General features: G+C 42.3%; 1 protein-coding gene across 1 annotated transcript in view; it reads right to left on the bottom strand.

The window, feature by feature from the left end:
• Window positions 1-520: 520 nt before the first annotated feature.
• Window positions 521-24,467, bottom strand: part of gart (phosphoribosylglycinamide formyltransferase) — a 47,436-nt gene continuing 23,489 nt past the window's right edge. The window contains exons 9-22 of the mRNA XM_068041104.1: window positions 23,260-23,345; window positions 22,937-23,105; window positions 21,532-21,763; window positions 20,195-20,289; window positions 18,053-18,162; window positions 17,723-17,921; window positions 15,579-15,830; window positions 14,454-14,606; window positions 12,625-12,828; window positions 10,840-10,983; window positions 9,807-9,937; window positions 6,242-6,383; window positions 5,554-5,669; window positions 521-1,032 (exon numbers count right to left, since the gene is read on the bottom strand). Of these exons, the coding sequence (XP_067897205.1) occupies window positions 835-1,032; window positions 5,554-5,669; window positions 6,242-6,383; window positions 9,807-9,937; window positions 10,840-10,983; window positions 12,625-12,828; window positions 14,454-14,606; window positions 15,579-15,830; window positions 17,723-17,921; window positions 18,053-18,162; window positions 20,195-20,289; window positions 21,532-21,763; window positions 22,937-23,105; window positions 23,260-23,345 (2,231 nt within the window). The 3' untranslated portion in view covers window positions 521-834. The remainder of the gene's footprint in view (window positions 1,033-5,553; window positions 5,670-6,241; window positions 6,384-9,806; window positions 9,938-10,839; window positions 10,984-12,624; window positions 12,829-14,453; window positions 14,607-15,578; window positions 15,831-17,722; window positions 17,922-18,052; window positions 18,163-20,194; window positions 20,290-21,531; window positions 21,764-22,936; window positions 23,106-23,259; window positions 23,346-24,467) is intronic.

The following is a 24,467-nucleotide window of genomic DNA, read 5'->3' as shown; positions in this document are numbered from 1 at the left end:
TTGACCCCACTGCGCCCCTCCCGCACTGAGAAATTTACCTCCTCCCCCTCCCAACTAGTGTTCCACCACGTTTCCCCGGATGGGGACCCCAAGGCGCGGGAGTGCGGGCCAGCGGCAGGAAGATCGTACTGGGACAGAAGGCGGTGGTGTAAGTGTAATTAATTCATTGATTTTAATGTATTTAATTATTTAAATGGTAGACCCATCGCCAGGCAGCCGGGGGGCCGCCACAGGTCTCACCGCAGCTGGCAATATCGGCTGGGCCCTCCCAGCATCTGTGTGCGTGGCAGCCCTCTCCCAGACGCATTCTCTGGCCCCCCTCACCTCGACTGCTGACTATGGGGGGTCTGTAAAATTCAGCCCGATATCTGCAACTGGCTAAAAGTACTTCCACACGCTTTATGCTTTTTTTCTGCAGGCTAAGAATGTAAATGCCATTTTTTTATGAATTCATAAATATATGGAGAATTGCTCGATAACAAAGTAGAACTCAACCTTGTAGACAAAAAGTGAAAACGTGTGTATAAATTTTGTTTTATTTCTCTTTTCTGCAATTTCCGACTATTCTTTTTGTTTGAAAAATTAAGTCACGCCATTAAACAATAATCTATTTCAAGTAACATGAAATCAAAGAGACCGCTTTAGCACACAGGAGGTTTGCCAGGATTCGTTTCTCCATTTAATGAGATGTGGACAAGATTGCGGAATGTACCATGGGAGAGACAAAAAGCAAATCAAAAGGGATTTCAATTTGGTATGGATTCCAACGCTTTCCCCCCTCTAAAACATATCTTAATTTTTGAAAAAGTCACAGTAAGCCCCTGTTGGATGGCTTCAGTTACAATTCTGTACTTTCCAGCAAATCTTGCCATCTTCTCCTAAATGTACTGCTCCAGTGGCCACCAGATGGAGAGCAGCAGGGTATGCCACATGCTCAGCTTCTTTCACTCTTTCTGACAGGGTCTCTTCAGAATCCCCCACCTGTACTGGAACAACCTTCTGCACGATAATTGCTCCAGCATCAATTTCTTCCTGAAATAACCAATAACATAACAGAATACAATTAGAAGGAAAAGCTGGAGAACATTCCCTCGCCCTGCATAAACCAGGCATTAAAGCAGAGACATTGGTTGCCTGTGGCTTAGTACATAGTGCCACTTTTACTGCTAGCCCGTAGGGAGAGCTCTCAACTGATTTTTGCCACTTATTAAATTTTCTGCTTGCAATTTCCCTCGTGCATGTCAACGACCAGTTCTCGTATGTCTCACATTTTCCCACTCCAGAGGGCTCACCCAGGGTTCCTTTAAAGCTGGTGTGCAGATGTAAAGAAGGATGCATAGATGCATTTAAGGGTAAGCTAGATAAGCGTGAGAAAGAAAGGAATAGAAGGATTATGAAAGGGTTTGATAGAATAGACACACAGAGAAAATGTTTCCACTTGTGGGGAGTCCAAAATTAGAGAGCATAAAGACAAAATAATTACAAATAAATCCAATAGAGAATTCAGGAGAAACGTCTTTACCTAAAGAGTGTTAAGAATATGGAACGCACTACAACAAGGAGGAGCTGAGATGAAGAGCACTGATGCATTTAAGTGAAAGCTAGATAAGCAGACGAGGGCGAAAGGAATAGAAAGATATGCTGCTAGATGAAGTGTTAGATAAAGTAGGGTGTGAGGAGGCTCCTTTGGAGCATAAACCAGTCGAGCAGAAAGGGATGCAATATTTATCTTGATAATGTTTATGCTCTCCTGCGATGAAATGGGTATGCTGTTCCATTTGGTCAGGTGTAGATAAATCTTTGGGATGGTGGAGGGGTTGCTGGTGTGGGAATGCGTCATAAGAAGAGGCGAGAAGAAGGTCTACTCCATGTTAACCTCTCTACTATGTTACGACTGACTGCTCCAGTCAAAGCCCCCAATCAAAATACACGATTCTGATTGCGGTGGGAAAAATGCACTGTTAATTCAATCCCGTCCCTCCACAGATCGCCGAACATATCATTTTAACCTTTCCAAATTAAAGAAAGATCCAACCAAATTGTACCATCTATTAACCCCCCCCCCCCCCCCCACCCCCGAATGAGGCTAGCCAAACCAGGTGTCTTTAAATCAACAAATTAACTGTTTAATTAGAAAAACTAAATTCTTAAACACTATGAAGATATAAGCATCATTTAAAATAGAAAAAAATTAGAGGCCTTGCAGATTTATGCTCCTGCTGGATATGAAACAGTCCAAGGTTGCTTGAGGTCCTCACAGCCGTCCGCTGAGGAAAAAAGGTTCTTCAACAGTAGAACAGTCTGTAGTCTAATCCAGAAGTCGAAATTGTTACTTTCCTTCTCCAGCGATGAATTTCAACAATTAACAACTTGCAAACACTTTTTAATTAATCAATTTGACTTTAGAATTTTTGAGGGATAAAAGATTGTCACAGTCTAACTTCCCTTCCTTCAGTTTAAATTATCAGAGATCTCTGTTTTGGCTTGACTACTTAGAATTTTGAGAGAATAATAAATAAACAGACTAAATTCGCTTCCTTCAGTTTAAATGGTCCGAGAGCGTTCCTTTCAGGTGCTAACACACAGCTGTCTGTCTGTTTCTCTGTAAGAACAGGTTGTTTACATGATAAGCCAGTTCAAAATTAAACTGTAACAAATGTATCTCCCAATGCTCAGTCCCAGTGGCTGTATCCAAGGCAATGAAAATGCACCCTTTGAATTGCAGTCTCCGAATGGCTGCATCCCAGGGCAACAAAAATGCATTCTTTGACTCAGCTTCTGAAGCCTGCTGCCTTAAAGCAGTGCGGCTCCTTTCCCAGCCTTAAAGGCACACCGTATTCTTCCCGGAAAAAAAACTACAGGATAACAACTACAAGAAACACAGAACAGCTCAAGGGAGCAAGATCTGAAACACCTACCCACAAGAAAGGACGACTACAGAAGACAACTAAAGACAATCCCCAACTGAAGAATAAGAGGGTCAATTAAAAATCCTACACCAAATTCCACCCTATCCTGGCATATAGAAGTTGGAGAAAGTGTAGCATACAAGTACTCTACTGTATGTATAGTGGTCATGAGGTATGGTAGCATAGTGGTTCTGTTACTAGACTAATAATCCAGAAGTCTGTCCTAATGATCTGGAGACACAAGTTCAAAGCCTACCATGGCAGCTGGGGAATTTAAATTCAATTAAATAAATATGAAATGAAAAAGCTACTATCAGTAATGGTGACTCTGAAACCCATAAAAACCCATCTGGTTCACAAATGTCCCGTAAGCAATGAAACCAAATGTCCTTATCTGGTTTGGGCTACACGTGACTCCAGACCCACAGCAATGTGGTTGACTCCTAGCTGCCCTCTGAAATAGCCTAGAAAACCACTCAGTTGTATTCAAGGCACTGGCTGATGGGCAATAAATGCTGGCCTTGCCAGTGACGCCCACATCCCGTGAATGATAAAAAAAAGCTCTGCTCCAACTGGCAAAGCACACTGAGTCTTGCTATGCACCCAAGTCCAGCTCCTAACAAAAGAAGGGTTCCCTCACACTAATTCATATTTCACCTTTATTGCTAAGAAGGTAGAAACTATAGAGGTGGCACAACCCAACATCCTTCACAAGAAAATGTGGGCAAAACATCTGTGGGATGCTGATCCAAGTGAATAAAACACAGACCCTTTGTGGAAATGAGAAACCACAATTACGGCAGCAATGCCTCCAAAAGCAACTTAAATAGAAACATGGCTTCAAATCACATGTGGTCACAGCCTCCCTGTACAGACCACTGAAGTGTCTTTGAACTCGCTGATCCTATTCCAGATCCAAATTTTGGGATTAATTTTGCAGTTTCCGCTCAGCTCCCAAGCGATGTTCATATTTTAAGATCGCCAGGCTGAAACAACAGGGGATTATCTGTGCATGAGGAGTTTTTTTTTTAAATTATAGTTATGACTATGTATCTGGCTATAGTGTCAGCTGTGGCGCTCTCACCTCTGAGTCAGGAGTTGTGGGTTCAAGTCCAACTCCAGGACTTGAACACAAAAATCTAGGCTAACACTCCAGTGGAGTACTGAGGGAGTACTGCACTGTCAGAGGTGCTGTCTTTTCGATGAGACATTAAGCCGAGGCCCTGTCTGCCCTGCCAGGTGGACGTAAAGGATCCCTTGGCACAATTTCCAAGAGGAGCAGAGGAGTTCTCCATAGTGTCCTGACCAATATTTATCCCTCAATCAATATCACAAGACAGATTATGTGCTCATTATCAAATGGCTGTTACGAGACCTTGCTGTGTGCAAACAGTCATGCAGACCCCCACCTGCCATGAATGAGGCGTATTAATTTCATCATACGGACATTGATTTTAAACTGTTGCTGGAGGAAGAAATAACTTGTTAAAGAGATCACCAGACCTTTGGCTGGAGGCCATTTGCATAATAAGAGATGGTGCTTGTGGAGATAAAGCACTACTCCCTGATCCAATTAACCCAAATGGATTTTGATCACCAGACATTGAAGGTGTACGAAAGCGCATTCCAGGGACTGCTAAAATGATATAATCCACAAACGCAGGAGTGGTTAAGCCAGTTAGTCACATGACTAACCTACTGGCCAACTTGGAGTTGAATTGTGCCACACAGAAAGGAAGAGAAGGCAGTTTGCAACCGAAGCTGGAACAAGGAAGCCTCTCTCCTCTCTCTCGCTTTCTCCCAAGCCACCGGATCCACGGAAGACACGTAAACCTCAAGAGAGAAAAGACTCTGATATCGAAACAAAGTTGAAGCCCGATCTGGGCTCCAACGAATTGCAGGACTTACCAACAACCAAAGACTCCACATTGAACTTAAAGGACTGTAATTATAATCTCGATATTGTCTCAAACTTTTCCCCTTTATTCTTTTCTACCTTTTCTGTCTCTATCTGCATGTGCGTTTATCGCATATGCATGCTAGCGTGGTCGCGTCGCATAGCTGTATTCGTTAACCGGATTCGTTTAAAATGAATAAACTTCCACCTTTCTTGTTTAAATCTAAGGAAACCTGTCTGATTTCTTTGCCTTACAATTGGAGCAGTGAACAAGGATTCACTGAGGGGGAGCTAAAAACAGTGTTTCTAAAATTAAAGCCTGTTACGGTTAAACTGGGCAAAGGCTGAGAGGGAACTCCTAGACTACTTCTCACCTGGTCATAACAAAATTGACTGCCGCGTTTCCTCGATTACAACAGTGGCTACACCTCAAAAGTACTTTGTTGGCTGTAAAACACTTTGGGATGTCCTGTAGTCATGAAAGACGCTATATAAATGCAAGTCTTTCTTTCTTGGTATACCTTCACCGATGGCTGGGGAAGATCGGCAAGTGCAAAATCACTTCACTTGGTATAAAAATCCAATACATTGTGTCCCGAAAGCCCATGCGACCAATTACTGAGATCAGTACTCAAATCGCAACTGAAGAAAGCAGTGAGGTAGTGAGGAGATTTGAGGGGGAAACTGAGGGAAAGAGATGGAATGTGTGGGAGAGAATAAACTGAAAATGGAAAACGGAATACTTACAGTTACGAAATGCACAGAACAGCCAGTCACCCGTACTCCAGCCTGCAGCACCTGTTTGTGGGCATTAACTCCCTTGAACGAAGGCAGCAGCGATGGATGGATATTCAAAACTTTACCTAGAAGACAGCTTACAATTAGAGAACATCTAATTCAATTGGTTTTAAAAAAAGCTCAGTCACTTACTACTCTTACAGCTGGAGTGAAAGTAATGAATAAATCAGCTACGAAGTTAAAAATGGATAACTCAATAAAGTGTACACCCAAGGCCAATATGAACTGTTATTTTTAAACATCAATATTTAATGGTGTCTCTAATGGAGATAATTATTTGCCTGTAAATCTTACGCCCTTCCCACCACATTATTCATGTTCCTATAAAAAGAATACTTTTAAGCTATTTAAACAGTCCCAGTGATAGATTCTGTAAATCTACTTATTTTAAATGCAACTGCTAACAGAGTAACTCAGGAGCAGGAAAAGAATGAACTGAAACACAATGTACCCTCACTCAACGATGGTCTCACAATTAAAGTCACGTCACATTTCCACACTAAAATATCAAATTTGATGTTGTGAAGTATATTTATATTTCTGTATGTCCAGTGTTCAGATTCTAAACATGCCAAAAACAATCTTTACTAACAGACTGTTCAGAACAATCAGGGGGAAAAAGTAAATCAATATTTACCGTTCCATTTCTTGACAAAGGGACCAGAGAGGATTCTCATAAATCCCGCTAGGCAGACCAGTTCAACAGAGAATTCCTGAAGTACCTGATCGACAGTGCTGTCAAATTCAGAACGGCTTCCATATAATTTATGGTCAATTACCTACAGATTTTCAAATGTAAAAGAATTCAATCAGGTACATTACAGGAATGGTAAAAACAATTGCTAATGTCAGAAAATGGAGCTTTTTAAAAAAAACTTTTGCATCAAGTTTTTCTTCTGAAGTCAAATGTGACCACAGAACAATGCCCCAGGCAGCTATAAACCATGGTACTATCTGCAGTAACACGTTTATAAAATAGTGTCCCAAGCAATCCAGGTTTACCAGTTAACAACCAGGTATTCCACTAAATATATCACAATGTCAGTGCCCAGGATCCTGTTGCATGGTTGATCAGAGCTCAATTGTTAGTTATCACTGCATCTGTATGATTAAAACAGTTTCTTGCTCCCCACAGTTACCAGTGAACAATCCAAGGGATCTCTACTCTACCCATTCCTCTTCCATACAGATACACCTATTTCCATTTAACGCTGAAGTCCCTCACACCTGCACAAAACAGACCCAACATCCATTCCACATATTCCTTATTCAAAATCAAGGAGCACGAAACACACCCTCATCAGTTAGTGTAATACTTATCATGTGTCTAAAATAAAGCACATTGACAAAAACATATACTTAAATATATCCAAACGAATTATCGAATGGTTTCAGTACAGAAGGTGGCCATTTGGCCTGTGATGTCTGTGCTGCCTCTTTGCAATAGCTATTCAGCTAGTCCCAATCCCCTGCCTTTCCCCTATAGCCCTGCAAATGTTTTTCTTTAGATAATTATCCAATTTCCTTTTGAAAACCACGACTGAATCTGCCTCCACCACACTCTTTAGTGCATTCCAGATTGTAACCACGTGCTGCATAAAATTGTTCTTCCTCATGTCACCTCTCCTTCTTTTGCCAATCACTTTAAATCTGTGTCCTCTGGTTCTCCACCCTTCCGCCAATGGGAATCATTTCTCCCTATCTGCTCTATCCAGATCCCTCATGATTTTCAACACCTCCATCAAATCACCGCTCAACCTTTGCTTCTCTAAAGAAAGTACCCCAGCTTCTCCAATCTGCCCACATAACTGAAGTTTCTCATCTCCGGTACCATTCTCGTAAATCTTTTCTGCACTCTCTCCAATGCCTTCAGATCCTTCCTAACGTATGGTGCCTAGAACTGCACACAATACTCCAGTTGAAGCTGTACCAGTGATTTATAAAGATTCCTTGCTTTTGTAGTCTATGCCTCTATTTATAAATCCTAGTATTCCATATGCCTTATTATTCCACCCACGCCCACCCAATCCCAGGTCCCTCTGCTCCTGTACGCCCTTTAGAATTGTATCCTTTATTTTATATTACCTTTCCTCGTTCTTCCTACCAAAATGTATCACTTTAACACTTCTCTGCATTAAATTTCATTCAGCCATGTGTCTGCCCATTCCACCAGCCTGTCTATGTCCTTTCAAAGTCTAACACTATCCTCCTCACAGTTCACAATACTTTCAAGATTTGTGTCATCTGCAAATTTTGAAATTGTGCCCTGTACACAGAAGTTTAAGTCATTACTATAGATCAAGAAAAGCAGTGGGACCCCTGGGAGACCCCACTATACACCGTCCTCCAGTCAAAAAACAACTGTTCATCACTACTCTCCGTTTCCCGTCACCCACCCAACTTTGTATCCTGCTGCCACTGTCCCTTTTACTCCATGGGCTTAACTTTGCTGACAGGCCTGTTATGCGGCACTTTATCAAACACCTTTTGGAAAACCATGTACACAACATCAACCTCAATAATGCTATCTGTTACCTCATCAAAAAACTCAATCAAGTTAGTTAAACACGATTTGCCCTTAACAAATCTGTGCTGGCTTTCCTTATTTAATTCACATTTGTCCAAGTGACTATGAATTTTGTCCCGGATTATCATTTCTAAAAGCTTTCCCATCACTGAGGTTAAACTGACTGGCCTGTAGTTGCTGGGTTTATCCATACACCCTTTTTTTGAACAAGGATGTAACATTCACAATTCTTCAGTCCACTGGCACTACACCTGTATTAAGGAGGATTGGAAGATTATGGCCTGTGCCCTCCACAATTTCTATCCTTCCTCAGTATCCAGCCTGGTGATTTGATAACTTTAAGTACACCCAGCCTTTCTAATACTCATTTAGTATCTCAGCCATGCTCCCGCTTCCACATGTAAATCCCCTTTTTGGTCCCTAAATCGGCCCCACCCCTCCACTTATTACCTTTTTACTATTTATATGCCTATAGAAGACTTCGGATTCTCTTTTATGTTGGTTGCCAGTCTCTTCTCATACTCCCTCTTTTTCTTACGTCTTTTTTTACTTCCCTCTGAACTTCCTAAATTCAGCCTTGTTCTCACTTGTATTATCAACCTGACATCTGTCACAAGCACCCCTTTTCTGCTTCATCTTACTCTCTATCACTTTGGTCATCCAGGGAGCTCTGGTTTTGTTTGCCCGACCTTTCCCCCTCATGAGAATGTACCTCCACTACCCGAACTATCTCTTCTTTAAAGACAGCCCATTGTTCAATTAGTTTTATCTACCAATCTTTGATTCCAATTTATCTGGGTTAGATCCGTTCTCACCCCATTGAAATTGGCCCTTCCCCAGCAGGCGTGTTGGGTCGAAGGGCCTGTTGCTGTGCTGTAAAACTCTGACTCTACTATGAATTTCTCTTTGTCCTTTTCCATAGCTAACCTAAACCTTATGATACCATAACCATAAATGTTCCCCTACTGTATATATACACATCATATTTACCCAGGTATGTATCCAGCACTTCTGTCCTTCAGCTCTGAGAATTTAAGTTAAAAAATGGCAGTGATCTACTTCCTAAGTCGCTCATCAACACTGATAATTTTAAGCATTTCCTGTGCTTTTTGCAGTATTTAAATCTTTAGATTGTGTGCAGCATTTCACAATTGACTTATGAGTACATGGCCCTCTAATTTTCTTTCTTCATGGGGGCAGGGGTTGGGTTTGCAGGGATGAGAAGGGAAAGAAAACAAAATAAAGCAAGGCTCCTTTTTCTGCACATCTAATAAGCAGCAAAGCTTAAATTTTGAATTGAAGAGTAGCAAATTACCAGGATCACCATGCATATTTTATATTGGATACTCTGGTTTCTTTCGCCTCAATGTTATACCACCAGTGAATAAAGCAGGACCAACCTAAAACCTCCAAAAGAACGATCTTGTTCTTCAAATGCCAATATACATGTAGAAGAATAACCTGGTTTTAGTGGATTTCTAGCATTTCCTTTTTATGATTTGAATGCTGGATTAGAGATGAACGATAACGCACTAGCTATGGGGATGAAATAAAAGTTTATGTCCTCGTGATACACATTTGCACTTTTTCTTGCACCCTGAGTTTTACTCACATGTGACATTTACTGATTTTATTTTGAATTTGGTCAGCCCACCAGATGATATAGTGCTCTCACCCTTGTAGGAATGCCAGCTCGGGTTGCTCTCCTTAGCCCTTCTACGCCAGTTTTGTTGGAGATAACAATCACTATTTCTACACAACTGGCAGGATCCTTAGTGTGTTCTATAATGGCCTGAAGGTTTGTCCCTTAAAAGAAAAAGAGAAACATGTAAACAAATAGCAAGCGTTCAGGGAAACTTACCGTTCTACCTTGCGTAAATACCTTGAACGTAATTCCGTTGTGAGGTAAACTAAAACTTTGGAAGCTATGACAGCCTTCTTCCCAACTGTATACAACTGTTAGCTCCCAGAGATACAAACCTCACCGAAAGGGGAAACCAGAACGTCACCTGTGAGAGAACAGCTATTGGTCAAGGATAAGGCACTTACTTTCCAGCAAATAGTGAACAATTTTCAGGTCACACACATGGCTTCTTTTGCTTCTTCTGGGTCTAGTACTAACCAAAATAGGCCCAACTACAGCAGAAGTCATTTGGCATAAATGTTTCTTCTATAACCTGCAGAGGTCCCGAGAAACACATCTCCATCCACTTCATCACCTTGGACTTCAGACTGAGAGAGCACATAAACCTAAAGTGACCAATGAATAAGATCTGGGCAACTCGTGAACCGAGGAAATAAGAACTGACGTGAAAGCAGATTCCCAAATTTTTATGTGTAGACTCAATACCATGCAAATTCATCAATGCTGATTTCAAGACCAATGAATGGTCATAAAAAGATGCATGGCTGCACATTTTGGACTATTGTCCCATGGCCTGAAAACCCAATAGTTCTCGAAGAGGGCTCCCACAGAGGACAGAAAAGTAGAGATTTTGATGTTAGCAATGAAAAAGGGCTAGCCATATGAAGGAATGAACCAACAAACAGCCATAGCATGTGTCAAATTGAACAAGTACAGTTCTGGCTAGAACTAGGGAAAAACTAAGCAATCCAAAAGTCCTTCCTTTCAGCTTGTTCAGGGTGCAACTGGATAAAATGTTCTTTCCTCTATGTAACTAATTCTACTCAACATGGAGGAAACTCACCTGCTCCTGAGATGAGAACACCCACTCTCATTTTCCGGGTCTGCCCACAATCCTGCGATAAACCATCACCAGTAGCACTTTGACCAGACTGCTGGCTTAAATGTAGTGTTTTCATGAGATTTTTAATCGCTACCTTTTCACAGCCTAAAAACAGAGAGAAACAAAAATATGAAGTACTTTAAAAAAAAAATGTAGATGCTCAATTAGCTGAGTTGGACTGTAAACTGCACAGGGTGCCATCTCATAACAAAATGGATAGATATATAAAAATATTCTACAGCACCCTCCACATTATAGTTAAAGGTCAAGTTAGGCAGCTAATTCTCAGTTACATTTTTTACAGTAATACAAAAGGGTAGGCCAGAATTTCTATTCTGTTGAATATGTTCTTTAAAGGGACAAGTTTGCTCCTCTCCTTCCCCCCTCCGTCACTCCACCAGTTGGAAAAATGGGTCAAGAACAGCTCCAGCACAAGGCGTACTACACTAAAGATCTTCTCCTAAACTAATTTTAACCAGCAATTCAACAGAGTAAAAAGGATAAAGCACCACCAGCAAGTGCACAACTATGTTCTCTCTTCTCCCTCAATTTCTTCCCCAGCTCTCCTGAAGGCACCCAAACCTTGTTGGGCTACGGTTCTGTGTGCACTGGTTTGGTGGATAATGACAGACCTGCAGTGAACCTACATGGTAAGTATCAGCAGGCAATCTGATCATGGAGGACATCACAGCCTTCTCACCTAACATCCAAACTCACACTTGCCAGGAGGAGTCACTACATAGCCTTCAGAAGCAGAATCACTGGCTAAATTATCCCCTCCTATTACGGAGGCACTGAGACCCTAATTGAAATCAGCTAATTTAGTAGAAGTTACACACCTAGCTACCTTCCCGCCGAGGTTACAAGAAGCGATCAGGAGTGGGAACTTTGTTTGTTTGTCTCCTTAGCCCCAACCATCAAGTTTAACTCTCGATCACAAACACCACTCCCCAGCCCCTTCCCCAAACAACACTCACTTCTGTCTGAGTGAGATTATCTAATTTAGAACAGGCAAGGGCTCAATTGAGAGTCTATCCTGGTCTCTGTGCCACACCATGTGGTGTATTTAGCCTCTGCACCATCAGAACAACTGATGACATACAATTGCTAAACTCATTGTGAATTCAGTAATAATGATGTTTGACAATAGGCAAATAATGCTGGAAATACTCAGCAGATTAGACACTTTACAGCCTTCTGGACTCAACAATGAGTTCAATCATTTCAAATCATAACTACCGCCCTCACTTTTTTTGGACTGCAGTTGTGATGATTCTGCTGTTGCCATTTATACCTTCTCTAGACTCTACTTTTGCCCCATTACCATCCCCCTTTGCTATCCTTTTTGCCATTTAATCTCTCCTGCCCTCCACCCTATCAAAAACTTTCCCTTTTGTTCTTTCCTTCCCTCCCCTCTTTCACTGCCTGTATATTTGCTTAAAACCTGTTAAACCTCTAACTTTTTCTAAGTTCTGATGAAAGATAATTGACTTGAAACATTAACTCTGTTTTTTTCTCCACAGTTGCTGCAGGACCTGCTGAGTATTTTTCGCATTTTCTGTTCTTATTTCATATTTCCAGCATCCTCATTATTTTGCTTTTGTAGGCAAATAATTACAGTTACACCTGTAGTAAGTTTTACAAGTGTAACCTAATAACTGGAAATCAGGAACTCTGATAAAAAAAAAACACTCATGACAGTCTGCTCCTTCCCCATGCATACACAAGTAACGAATGATAAGTAACCTGCTTTCTGCGGAACAACTTTTCCAATGGACCACGCCTCATATTGGCTCTGTACACTTTGCAGCACGCTTTCAACTTTCTCTTTATCCACTATGAGCACAGCCCCAACTCCACAGTTAAAGGTGCGAGCCATCTCCTCTTCAGAAAGGGCACCATGTGTTTGTAACCACGAAAAGATTTCAGGAATCTTCCAACACGATGCATCTTTTAAAATGTCAATAAAGGTAGCATTATAAGCATTGGAGGAGAATTTGAAGTTCGTCAAGAGTTCACACATTTTGTTACTGATCCCCTTCCCGCACAAGATGAATGTACTCTAACAGCAACAGAAGTATTTAGAAAAAAAGATTTTGAGTCATTTTAGAATAAAAGATTATTCAACATTTATGAGTATTGATTGTATAACATCACAGATTAGTGTGTTTTCAATTGGACTGGGTTAGAATACAATCTCTGAAACGGAGACTCAAATCCAGCCCCAAGAGATTGAATTCAAATCTTGGCCAGAATTTTTCATTGGCCCCGCCCAAAAGCCGAAAAGTCGGTGGCAAGCCCACCTCTAACAGGCCTGGGGAGCCAGGTCAGGATTTTTCGCTCCCCAGGCCCTTAATTGGTCTTGGATGGGACTGCCACCGCTTTGAGGCAGGAAGTCCCGCCTAATGGAGCTACTGGCCAATCAGCGGGTCTGCAGCTCTTAGTCCCAGCAGTGCCACCAGGAGTGGTGGCCACTGCTAGGACTACACCCAGCCATTACAAGCAAAGGTGGGAGGTGAAGGACAACCTCGCAAAAAAATAAGTTTTTAGGGCCTTACTGGAGACAATCGGCTGGGCCCCGGCGAGGCAAGGGGGGGGGTCGGTTGGGATGTGGGGGGCGGGGAGGAGTGGGGGGGGGGTGGTGTTGTGTGTTGGGGCGGTTGGGGCTTCAGGGGTGGTCCTCCGTGTGGCACAGGGTGCCCAATGAGGGCTCCCACCGCCCCCCACCCCCCCGAGCCCACAAGAAGGCCATCTGATTTAGCCAGGTGGGGTTCTTGAGGCTTCTGCCATCCTGTCGCCGAGGGTAAAATACCTGTGGCGACGGGCGGAGGCCCTTAAGTGCCAGTTAATTGGTCACTTAAGGGCCTTGATTGGCCTGGCGCGGGCAGGCCGTTTCTCACCGCCGCACCTCACGTAAAATTGCAACAGGGGCGGGGGCCACCCACCCACCACCACCTCCCAATAAATTTTACCACCCCCCCGCCACCAGCCCGCTCACTTGGGCCATAAAATCTGTAAAATTCCAGCCGATTGTAAGGGGCTAAAGTGAAGTTGGCTCAGGCCATTCAATCCAAGTCCTGGTGGGCATTCATTCACAGTACAAGATTGGCAGTCATTCACAAAGACACACTCACAAAGCAAAGAGTAGTTGGTGTGGGATCTGAAAAAAGCCATTTTGGTACAGTACTAGCCTGATGTTTAGGTAGCTCAGGGGAAATTTTATCCTACTTGTAAGATATTGAATGGGATAGACCCATTAGAATATCTGTCGCGATTGGGATCTGAATCAGTCCCATCCCAATGGGAGTTCAACACACTATTAGAGCAACCGTCCCTTGTTTACTAATAGCAAAGATTATTAAATTCTTTCACTGTTAACTTTGGCATCAATAGAACAAGGAGATAGATATTTCATTGGCTAGAAAGGTTATTAAGATTATGTGGGGAAAAAAGGTAGGGAATTGGGATTGAAAAGATAGAGCTGCCATGACTAATGAAAATGTTGCAACAATTGATGGGCTGAATGGACTCTTTCTACTATGTAGCATTCTGTAGCACATGAAGCAAGTTCTCACCTAATGCAACACCAAGCTTTTCAGGAAGAACTCTGGGAATATTTTCTATCAGTCCACCTCCAGTGATGTGAGCATATGCCTTCACATATCCCAGGCGCAGAATTGGCAGCAAGGCCTTCGCATAAATGCTGGTTGGCGTCAGCAGCACCTCTCCTACAAAAAAGTTAAAGGAAGATCTTTACGAACTTAAATTCCATTGTCAAATGCCATAAGTGGCCGAGTCATCTGTAGTTTTAAGGCTGTCACTGAAGAACTGGCTACAAAACTCAAATTTTAAACTAGTTGAATTTCAGTAGCGATCAATTGCTAACCAGTTTTGAATGGCTTACAGAAAAAGGCACATTTATTAACACAAGGTTAACTTTACATTCTAAAGGGACATCCCAAAAACATCTGCTATTAGAGAGTAATAAAACAATCTGCGGCGAGCACATTTTAAATCAGGGAAATTCATTAAAATACTTTATATAATGCTATTTAAAAAAAATTCATATCCCAAATGCAATAGATACAAACACAAGAGGTAAGAGTGGGAGTAGGCCATACGGTCCTCAAGCCTATTCCACTATTCAGTAAGATCACGACTGATCCCTGACCTTAACTCCACTTTCCCGCCTGATCCCCATATCCTTTCATACCCTTAGTGTCCAAAAATCTATCTCAGCCTTGAATATACTCAACGACTGAGCGTCCACAGTCCTCTATAAATTATTCTATAAATTAAAAGCAAAGCCTCCATTAAGATATTAGATGCACAAATGGAAGTCACAGAACAGAAACTTAAACACTTTGGGATACTGCCCATAGAACGTATTCCTTAACTTTTGGATGAGGGTCATAACCCAAGTCGTGGTTCCTCGAGGATTGCTCCCACGGACCAACCTCAACACCCTTCATGTGCTTATCTCTAAACAGTAATATTTGTGCACCTTTCAAAAGGGACACATCCAGTGCGGGAGAGCTACAGGGCCTGGCTAAAGGCCATATTAAAAGCTTGCAAGGAGCAACATCGGCCTGCTGCCTGTATAATCCATTTCTCTGATGTAAAATGATTAAGTCACGCTCAAGCTGTAGATGTCTTGTTGTAAAGGCCTCATAACACCCACATTTCCTTTTAAACCTTACCAAGTGTCTGTGAACCATAGCTGGATGGTGCTGGCGAGGAACACTGTAAAGAGGACTTCTCCAAAATTGCTCGAACAAGGCTAAAGCCATTACTATGGAGACCAGATGAAGCAACGCCAATGATGGCGTCACCAGCAGAGATGCATTCCAGCTGTGGGAGAATCTGTCCACGTTCCACTGCTCCCACTGCAAAGCCAGCCAGATCATACTGTCCTGGGGAATACATGCCTGGCATTTCAGCAGTCTCCCCTCCTACAAAATAGGTAGAAGACAGAATAAAACCACTACTGCGAAAGTGATCATAATAATGTTCAGAGGACTGGGCAGCACCACACAGGAAGAAAAAGGAACAGTCTGCCAAATGCATATTCTGAATAACTTACATTTATATAGCGCCTTTAACAAAGCCATTTTTCTTTAGAAAATAGAAGATTTAAATTTGATCTGATAAGAAGTCTTTAAAATTATGAATAGATTGGTCAAGGTAAATGTGGATAGAATGTATGCACGTGTGGGAAAATCAAGAACTAGGAGCCATAAATACAAGATAGTTACTAATAAATCTAATAGGGAAATAATGAGAAACTTCTCAGAGAGTGGTTAGAATTTGGGAACTCGCTACTACAGGAAGTGGTTGAGACAAATAGCTGGTTTCAAAAAGGAAACAATGAATACAAGAGAAAAATAGAAAAATATGCTGAAAGGCTGAGATGACCTAGATAGGAGGAAACTCGTATAAACACCAGCAGAGATTAGTTGGGCTGAATGGTCTATTTCTGGGCTGTATATTCACGTAATAATGTCTAGAGAGCTTCACAGGAGCATTATCAAACACAGAGCCACACAAGGTGGTATTAGGTCAGGTGACCAAAAGCTCATAGGTAGGTTTTAAGGTCTGGAGGAGACAGAGGTAGAGAGGTGGAGAAGTTTAGGGAGGAAATTCATTTTTCACAGTAATTTCATAGCACAAGAAAAAAATTCAAATTTTCTCCCTCGCTCTCCTGAAAATACTGACTGATGCAGTTCCATGGGTACCTCACCAATGTGAGACTATACTGCGAACATCAAAAGGATATTTTACCAGAGAGGCATCACAGCCAAGTCTACTTCTGCCCATGCCCATTTACCTTCCAGCAGAGGTCACTGAATAGCAATGGCCATGGAAGCAATGGAAGACATGACTGGTACCACAAAATTGATGTATGTAGTATTCTGGGCATCACTATCAATATCCTATTTAAAGTCATGAATCAGTCTTCAAATCTACTCCATGACAGCTCTGTAAGTTTATCCAGTATGAAGCTGAGCTACACAAGCCAAGTTTGACATTGTGTCTGTGTCAAATTTGTCAATTCCAGCCAGGATAGTGATAATTGCTCAGCCAGCATATCTCCCAAGGTTTAATAAGATTTTCACCAGGAAGGAACATGTACCTGCAGAATTGCAACCCAACAAAAAGTCAACACTTTGAGAAAAAGAGGGAAGAATATTAGCATGAAAAGTTGAGCACATTAAATTTCTAACAGAAAATATTCTCCTCTCATGTTTAGTGAGTATAAAACTCAGTAAGGAAGAAACCACCTACTCTAATATAATTTGCCTGCCCTTTCCCAGTATCCTGCAGCCAACTTGCACACAGTCCCACAAATAGCAATGAGATAGATGACCAGATCAGCTGTTGTAGTGAATTTGTTCGAAGGATAAATATTGGCCAGGACACTGGGATAATTCCTCTGTTCTTCAAAGAGTATCATGAGATCTTTTATACCCACGTGGGAGGGCAGGTAGAACCTCAGTTTAACATCTCACCCAAAAGAGCATAACTCTCTCGGTACTGCACTGAGGTGTCTGCCTAGATCACGTGTTTACGTCTCTGCAGCGGGGCTTGAACCCACGACTTTCTTAAGCAGAAGCAACTGCGCTACTGCTGAGCAAAGGCTGACACCTTATAATTTCAGAATTATGATGTGGCCACTTCCCCCTAAATGTCCCCCTGCAATGTCTACCTTCCTCAGTTCATTAAACAAAGCTAGATCTAATACTTGAGCTTCCTTCATTGGACTTGTAATGTATTGATTTAGAAAACAGTCCTAAGTCCTATATTCTCATTTTGACCAGCATCATCACAAATAGTAATGTCTTACCTAACAGTGCGCATCCTGCCAATTTACAAGCCTCTGCAATACCAGCAATCACAGTCTGTGCCACACCCACATCCAGTTTACCACAGGAAAAGTAGTCAAGAAAGAAAAGTGGCTCTGCCCCTTGTGCCAGAATGTCGTTTACGCACATCGCTACCAGGTCTTGACCCAATGTGTCGTGTTTATTGTACATCTGGGCAATCTGCCCATAGTCAAAACAGGGTTAGGATAGGAAGGGAATAAAGAAAAAAAGAAAATGAAGATTAATAACACCATAGTCTATTTGTATTATAATTCTATTCCAATTATAGCTATAATCCATGCAAATGACACCTTAAGTTTGGTTCCAACTCCATCAGTTCCAGAGACTAGGATTGGATCAGAGTATCCAGCTGCCTTTAGATCAAACGTGCCTGCAAATCCTCCAAGCTCAGCATTACAGCCTGGGAATTAGAAAGAAACAATTTCTTAGGAACAGAGATGTCACCATAGAAGGAGACCATTTGGCCCACAGTGTCTGTGTGGTGCTAGCTCCACATACAATTCTGTTTCGTCAGAGCAATTAATGATACTTATCTAGTTCCTTAGTAAATGCTATGGGTAACTCAGTTTCAATGGTCACTTGCAGTAATCCATTCCACATTCCCGTCATCCTTTGCGTTGAGAAGATTTCTTCTAACCTCCCCCCTTTATGCCTTTAGTATTCAGTTTTTGCTCTTGTGTTACCCAATTCACTGATGTGTGGAAATAATCTTTAACTGTTTACCCTCTACAACTTTCATAACTTGGAGCCCCTCTGTTAGATTCCCCCTTTAATCTTTGCTGCTCCTCCTTGGTTTTCCAGATCTTTCAATATAACTATATCCGCTCATCTCCCAGTGTTATCTTAGTAAATTTACATCACACTTCTCCCATGACTCTAATATCCTTTCCACAATGGGTTTCCCCAAACTACTCTCAGTATACTAACTGTGGCCCAATCAAAGTTTTGTGCAAATTCATCATCACCTCCTGAAAGAATGTCATATTGTGATAGAAACTGTGACTTTTACGGGATTCTTTGAAGTACAGGCAATCGATTCCATATAAAATAATGTCCCCATTAATGTTATTTTCTCCTCAGAATCTATTCTCCAACTAGCACTTGAGCAGGCCACTGTGAAATATCTCCCATCTTGTAATAATATCCTAGGCTTTAAAAAAAAGGCTGTGTTTGCTGACAACGCAACCACTAGGTGGGGCAATACTTGCACATGCACAAATGCAGGCTCTTCAACTGGAACATCAGTATCTGCGACGTTCAGGCATCTGCCAGGATTAAAGATGGCGCTGCTCAATTTATCACAGGAAATGCTTTTGGCTGGATCGTTCTAGCAAACTAACCTTACATTAAGTTAGGTGGAAGCCCAGTAATATGCTACTATGTAGTTATAGGATACTAACTGTAATACTCAGATCTATTTAACATTCCAGTAATCCTATTAAATACAAAAGGAATTTTATGATTGAAGTTCCATTGGAAGATAGTGAATTGTCACCCTGATCGAAAATCGGGCAGATTATAAAATGTGCTGCCAATGCGTTAATGTGATTCATTTATATGACGGACCAGGACTGATTTCATCCGAACGCAGCTACTAGCTCCCGCCCCACTGGCCGCTCTCCCCACTCAGCAACTTGCTTTCTCCCCCTCCTCCATGCCGGCTGCTCCCCACCTCAGTCGCTCGCTCCAGACTCGCTGCTCCCCCCCTACCCTGGCTGATTGTTCCCCATTCATGCCACTCCGCTCTCCGGCCTCTCGCTCCCCACTTCCCTGCCCCCCTCCAGCCGCTAGCTCTAGGCCGCACTGCTTCCCTCCTCTCGCCCATTCGCTCCCACATTTCATCAGTCTCCACACACCGCCCGAAGAAGCAAAGCGGGCCGCAAGAAGTGATGGGGAGACAGAGAAGCAAGTGGCTGAGAGGAGGGAAGCAGCGCAGCCTGGAGCTAGTGGCTGGAGGGGGGTGGGGGGGGACAGGGAGCAAGCGGCCGGAGAGTGGGGTGGCGAAAAGCGAGGAATAATCGGCCAAGTGAGTGGGGAGGAGCAGCGAGGTCTGGAGCGAGCAGCTGAGGGGAGGAAGTGTCGAGGCCTGGAGCAAGTCACTGAGGGGGAGAGCTCCAGCTGAGTGGGGGGGCTGGATACCCGATGACGCTTTATCGCACGTGCGCGAAGATGGACCAGGCGCGGATGCGTGATGACGTTGGTGCTGCGCGATGATGTCATCCCACGCACACGCCACTTAGTCCTGGCAAGGTGTAGCTGCGCATGTGCGCAACTTGGCACACTCTGATGACATCAGGGGGCTGCTCTCAAAGAATCACTTTGTAAAAAAATTATATATTTATTATATTATGTATTATATGTTCAAATATATCTATTCCTAATCCAGGAGATTAAAGTGATGCTTGATTCAATTAGAACAGATATCCGCCTACCTGGCCTGGAGGTAGCCGCTGCAAATGGTTTGATTGAATGGACCAAAGCATTCCCAGCCGCAATATCAACTCCACTGTCTTTGTAAGTCAGTCCACTGCAGGGAGAGTGCGGTGAAGAAAGACAGATAATTATGCAAGTTCAGCAGACATAGAAAAATTAGAGATATAAATCCTTTCAAAATACAACTCAAATCAATCTAGAAATTGTTTGAAATCTTGTATCAGGCTCTTTTCCACCTGGGTTTGCTTCAGTTTATTATAGAAACAAATTCCATTGATTAACATGTTGGGCTCTGGATGCGATGAGCTGTTTGGTGGGCTAATAATTCATAAAGCAGCTGCAACAGCCAAGGACACATTTAAAAATAAATCACGGATTTGACCTTGCAACTTCAAATGATGTGAAATCAGCCATGATTTGCTGAAAACAAACCGCTACGAGTTGGCATTCAGCCAGAGAGCACTATTTTACAATCTAGGTCTCAGCTCCCGAATGCTGACCATGGTGCTTGTGAACCCTTAGCAACCAAAATTCCTTTAAACACTGCTCGACGAGCCACATCCTCCATCTTATGGCCAATTAAATAAATGACCCAGAGTTTATCCTTTACAATCCTTACAGCAATACACTAATTTGGGAGGGACAAGTGCGCATGGCTGATCAAGCTACTGTCTTCTTAAGGATCATAAGGGCCACAAAAAATGAGCCAATCTGCCCTTGTTTTCTCTCTTTTCTTGAAGACATTGACCCATATTGGGATATGATTTAACAGGCATTGTTGCTTTCTGGTACCTCATCCGAATGCCCATTCTCTACATGTGACCCTGGACTATGCAGGTCAGCAGGCTGGTTGACCATATAGACTTCACGGCAAGCCACATACTCTTGCCCTATCCCATCCCCTGATGTGTACACGTACATACACGATCACTTGGTAGTGATCAGACTGATCTTTCCCCCTCTAGTTCAACTGCATTATAGTTTAATGTGGTGGCTCCACTGCTGCTCTGGTTGAGATCAGCTAACTTACCAGAGATTGGCATCCAACCTGGAGCCAGCTTAGTTTGTGCAGTGCATAGAGAAATGCATTATACAATTAAGGCGCTGAGGGAGTTTCAACCAGAATTTTAATAAATCTACTTTAATTGCATTAAATAATTTTTATTACTCTGAATTTGTACTTTCACATATAATGCTGCAGTAAAATTTTAGATAGATATGCACAGCTGGGCACAGCAACAAGCAGTTTAGAGTTTGGAAAACACATATTTTCCGAATCCATGCTGAACTACAACTCACATGTCAAGAAAAGATTTATTTGCATTTAGACACGAACCTGGACTGTTTTATGAATGCAATGGCTCGATGTGCAATGTCCTTTCTGTAAAAAACATCTTGGAACTGAACAGTTTCAACCCCTTTATTGGCTTCGTTCACTGCTGTGATCAGGTCTTTACTGACAGCAGTTACTGTAAGTACTCGACCACCATTCGTCACAACCTTCGCATCCTTCAATGCAGTACCTGCATGGAACACTTGCAGGCCCTGGTCCTTTGCAAGTGACAAACCTGCAAAATAAACTGACTTTAGGGGTCAAAAGTGCAATGCTGTTAATCAACAGTTGCTCTTCTGCACAAGCTGTAAACATGCCCTCCTGGCATCCTGGTTGTGTTGAAACAAAGGCTCATTCTACCCTAGGACCTCAAAATTTCTATCAGTCTTGCCTTCCCTACAATCTGTAGACTTTTACTTTTCCTTTTCATAACAATATTTCTTCCTTCCACTTTTCCTGAAGGCAATGACAGCTTACTGAGGTATAAAGGGCACCAGAAGTGCTCCAGTGTCCAACCCAAATGGTCACTCTTCCGTGTCTCCCTCTGAAAAGCAAGTGTAGGTAAGCTATCCGCTCAAGGGATATTATAAGCCTGCCCAATACCGATATACCACACTTCTAGCAGATTATTGGGTAGTTGGTAAGGGATAGAGATTCTAGACAATTTTGCTCTTAATCCAAGAGCATCGAGGTCAATTACAGCAGTTGAAATCACTAAACTCTACACAGACCAGCAATCGAATCTTTTCTGATCTCTGTGGCTCAGTTTATTACTGCCTTGACTATAGCACACGGACCTTTTGCAGGAGCTTTCTAAAGGCTTATTAAACAACGAGCTTGACACTCCCTTCAACCTTCTCAGCTCCACTGATGGCTGAAGTGTTTATTCAGTGAGTAGCAGAATCAAGGCTGTGCCATGAATAATGATGGCTTGGGCGAAGTCCATAGGACACCTGTGGAACCATACCCCTGATAGCACTCAAAGCCTTGAGGAAAAAGAGAAAGGCTGGAAACTCATGAAAAGAAGTTTGGTATCACCTACTGCTTCAGTTTATCTTGTTTTCTGCCTTATTCTCTTGAATCTTGGTGGCGTCAAGCACTATGGAATGTGACTTGGATTTCTAATTAATAATCCAGGAAAATAACAAGTTTATTCGCAGGTAAGCAACGAGTTAATGCGGTGTGTGGTCCTAATACAGTCAATTCAAACATACATATATTACATCAGATTTAATACTTACAGACAACAAAAAGCTTAATAGTTTTACCCAAGTCTTTTCTGTCCCATATTCTTCACAGATGTATCCCTGTAATTCACAGCCATTACAAACAGTTGCAACTTCATCATTAAAGTGGAGAATAACATTTCACCAACCTTAAAATAGATTTTCCGCCCAGTAGATTTTACCTGTGATCGCGTGGCCCTTTTTGTAGCTGCCTGGATATCCACCACTGGCCAAAACCACTGTCACAGCTGCACTACTTTCCAGCCAAGAGGGCATGGCTCTAGAAAGTTTGCCGTCCACAGATGCTTGTACCACTTCATATAAATCACTGTTTAACAAAGGCAGAATGACCTGAAACACAGCCAAGAATCAACATGAGGTTTCTCAGACAAAAAAGGAGAAAAATAATGAAGATGGATAATGAAGCCACATTATGTAATGTGCATCCTAAGTGCACAATCAAAGCATGTACCTCAGACAAACTACACAAATGCAGTAATACTACCTGACATTCTGGATCACCAAAGCGACAATTAAACTCCAACACTTTAGGTCCATCTTGGGTTAGCATCAACCCTGCATATAGTACCCCTGTAAAGAAAGGGAGAAAATTGTGGTTTCCTTCACACAGACCTCTCATTTCAACAATATCTGTATTGCAGTGTCTGATCACCTCACGAACTTCACTATTGAAATCTTTATTACACAAATGTAAATACTGATTGAAGGACTGAGTTGTGCCAAAATTTGTACAATATGAAGCACAAAAAGAAATATACTATTGAAGTAAAGCCACCCAACTACCTAGGACAAATAGCAAAAGGTTTACTGCAATATACCAGAAGTATGGGAAACTTGTCAGCACAAGTAGGGGCATGGAAAGTGAGTCGGGGGGGCGGAGGGGGGTGCGTTGTTGGTGGTGGTGAATTAATATGGAAAATTACACCACGACTGCAACTGGAGTGACTGCAGTTCTGAATTTTACAGCCGTTTTATTTTTATTGAGCTGTGCTTGTTGCCTGTCCTTAGTTGCTTTGAGGCTACCAAGGGTTCCCCCACTCGTGTGGTCCAGATCAGATGGGAGGGCGTGGGGTATAGATGCCCTTTCCTGAAGGACATTGGGTTACGACAACGCAGCAGCGTTCTGCTCAGTTATTCCTGGGTGAGCCCACATATTACTACATTTAATGAATTCAGTTTCTTAACTTGCCATGGTGGGATTTCAACTCTCAATCTCTGGGTTGCAGGTCCAGTCCCATAACCACTAGACTGCTGTGCTTGTTTTCACTTATCTTCAGTCCATCCAGAATTGAAGTCATTAAAATAGTTAAATGTCAGTGGAGTTAGTAATGTACAAGTCACGCGTACATTCTTTTTTTTTGGACACATTTCTCTCTTCTGAAGCCGCTAGAATGCATGAGTCACCATCAGTCCTCGAGCACCTCATCCAAGTGGCCACTTTTTTCATATCAGTCTTGATAGTTATTTCACAAATGGAGGGTATCACTACCAAGTCCATTCCTGACAGTAATGGGGAGCAGGTTTATTGGTTCATTTTCTCCTACGTAGCTTGGAAAATGCTGTAGCCAATTGCAGTACCTGAAGCACTGTCGAGTTGAGGTCAGCTAACCCAGCGCAGGTGTAAAAACATACAAACATACAATCAGAAGCAGCAGTAGCCCACTTGGCCCCTCAAGCCTGCTCCGCCATTCA

Source organism: Heterodontus francisci, chromosome 10 (genome assembly GCF_036365525.1).
Source record: "Heterodontus francisci isolate sHetFra1 chromosome 10, sHetFra1.hap1, whole genome shotgun sequence".
NCBI classification, from domain to species: Eukaryota; Metazoa; Chordata; class Chondrichthyes; order Heterodontiformes; family Heterodontidae; genus Heterodontus; species Heterodontus francisci.
This window is presented reverse-complemented; position numbering and strand designations above follow the sequence as displayed.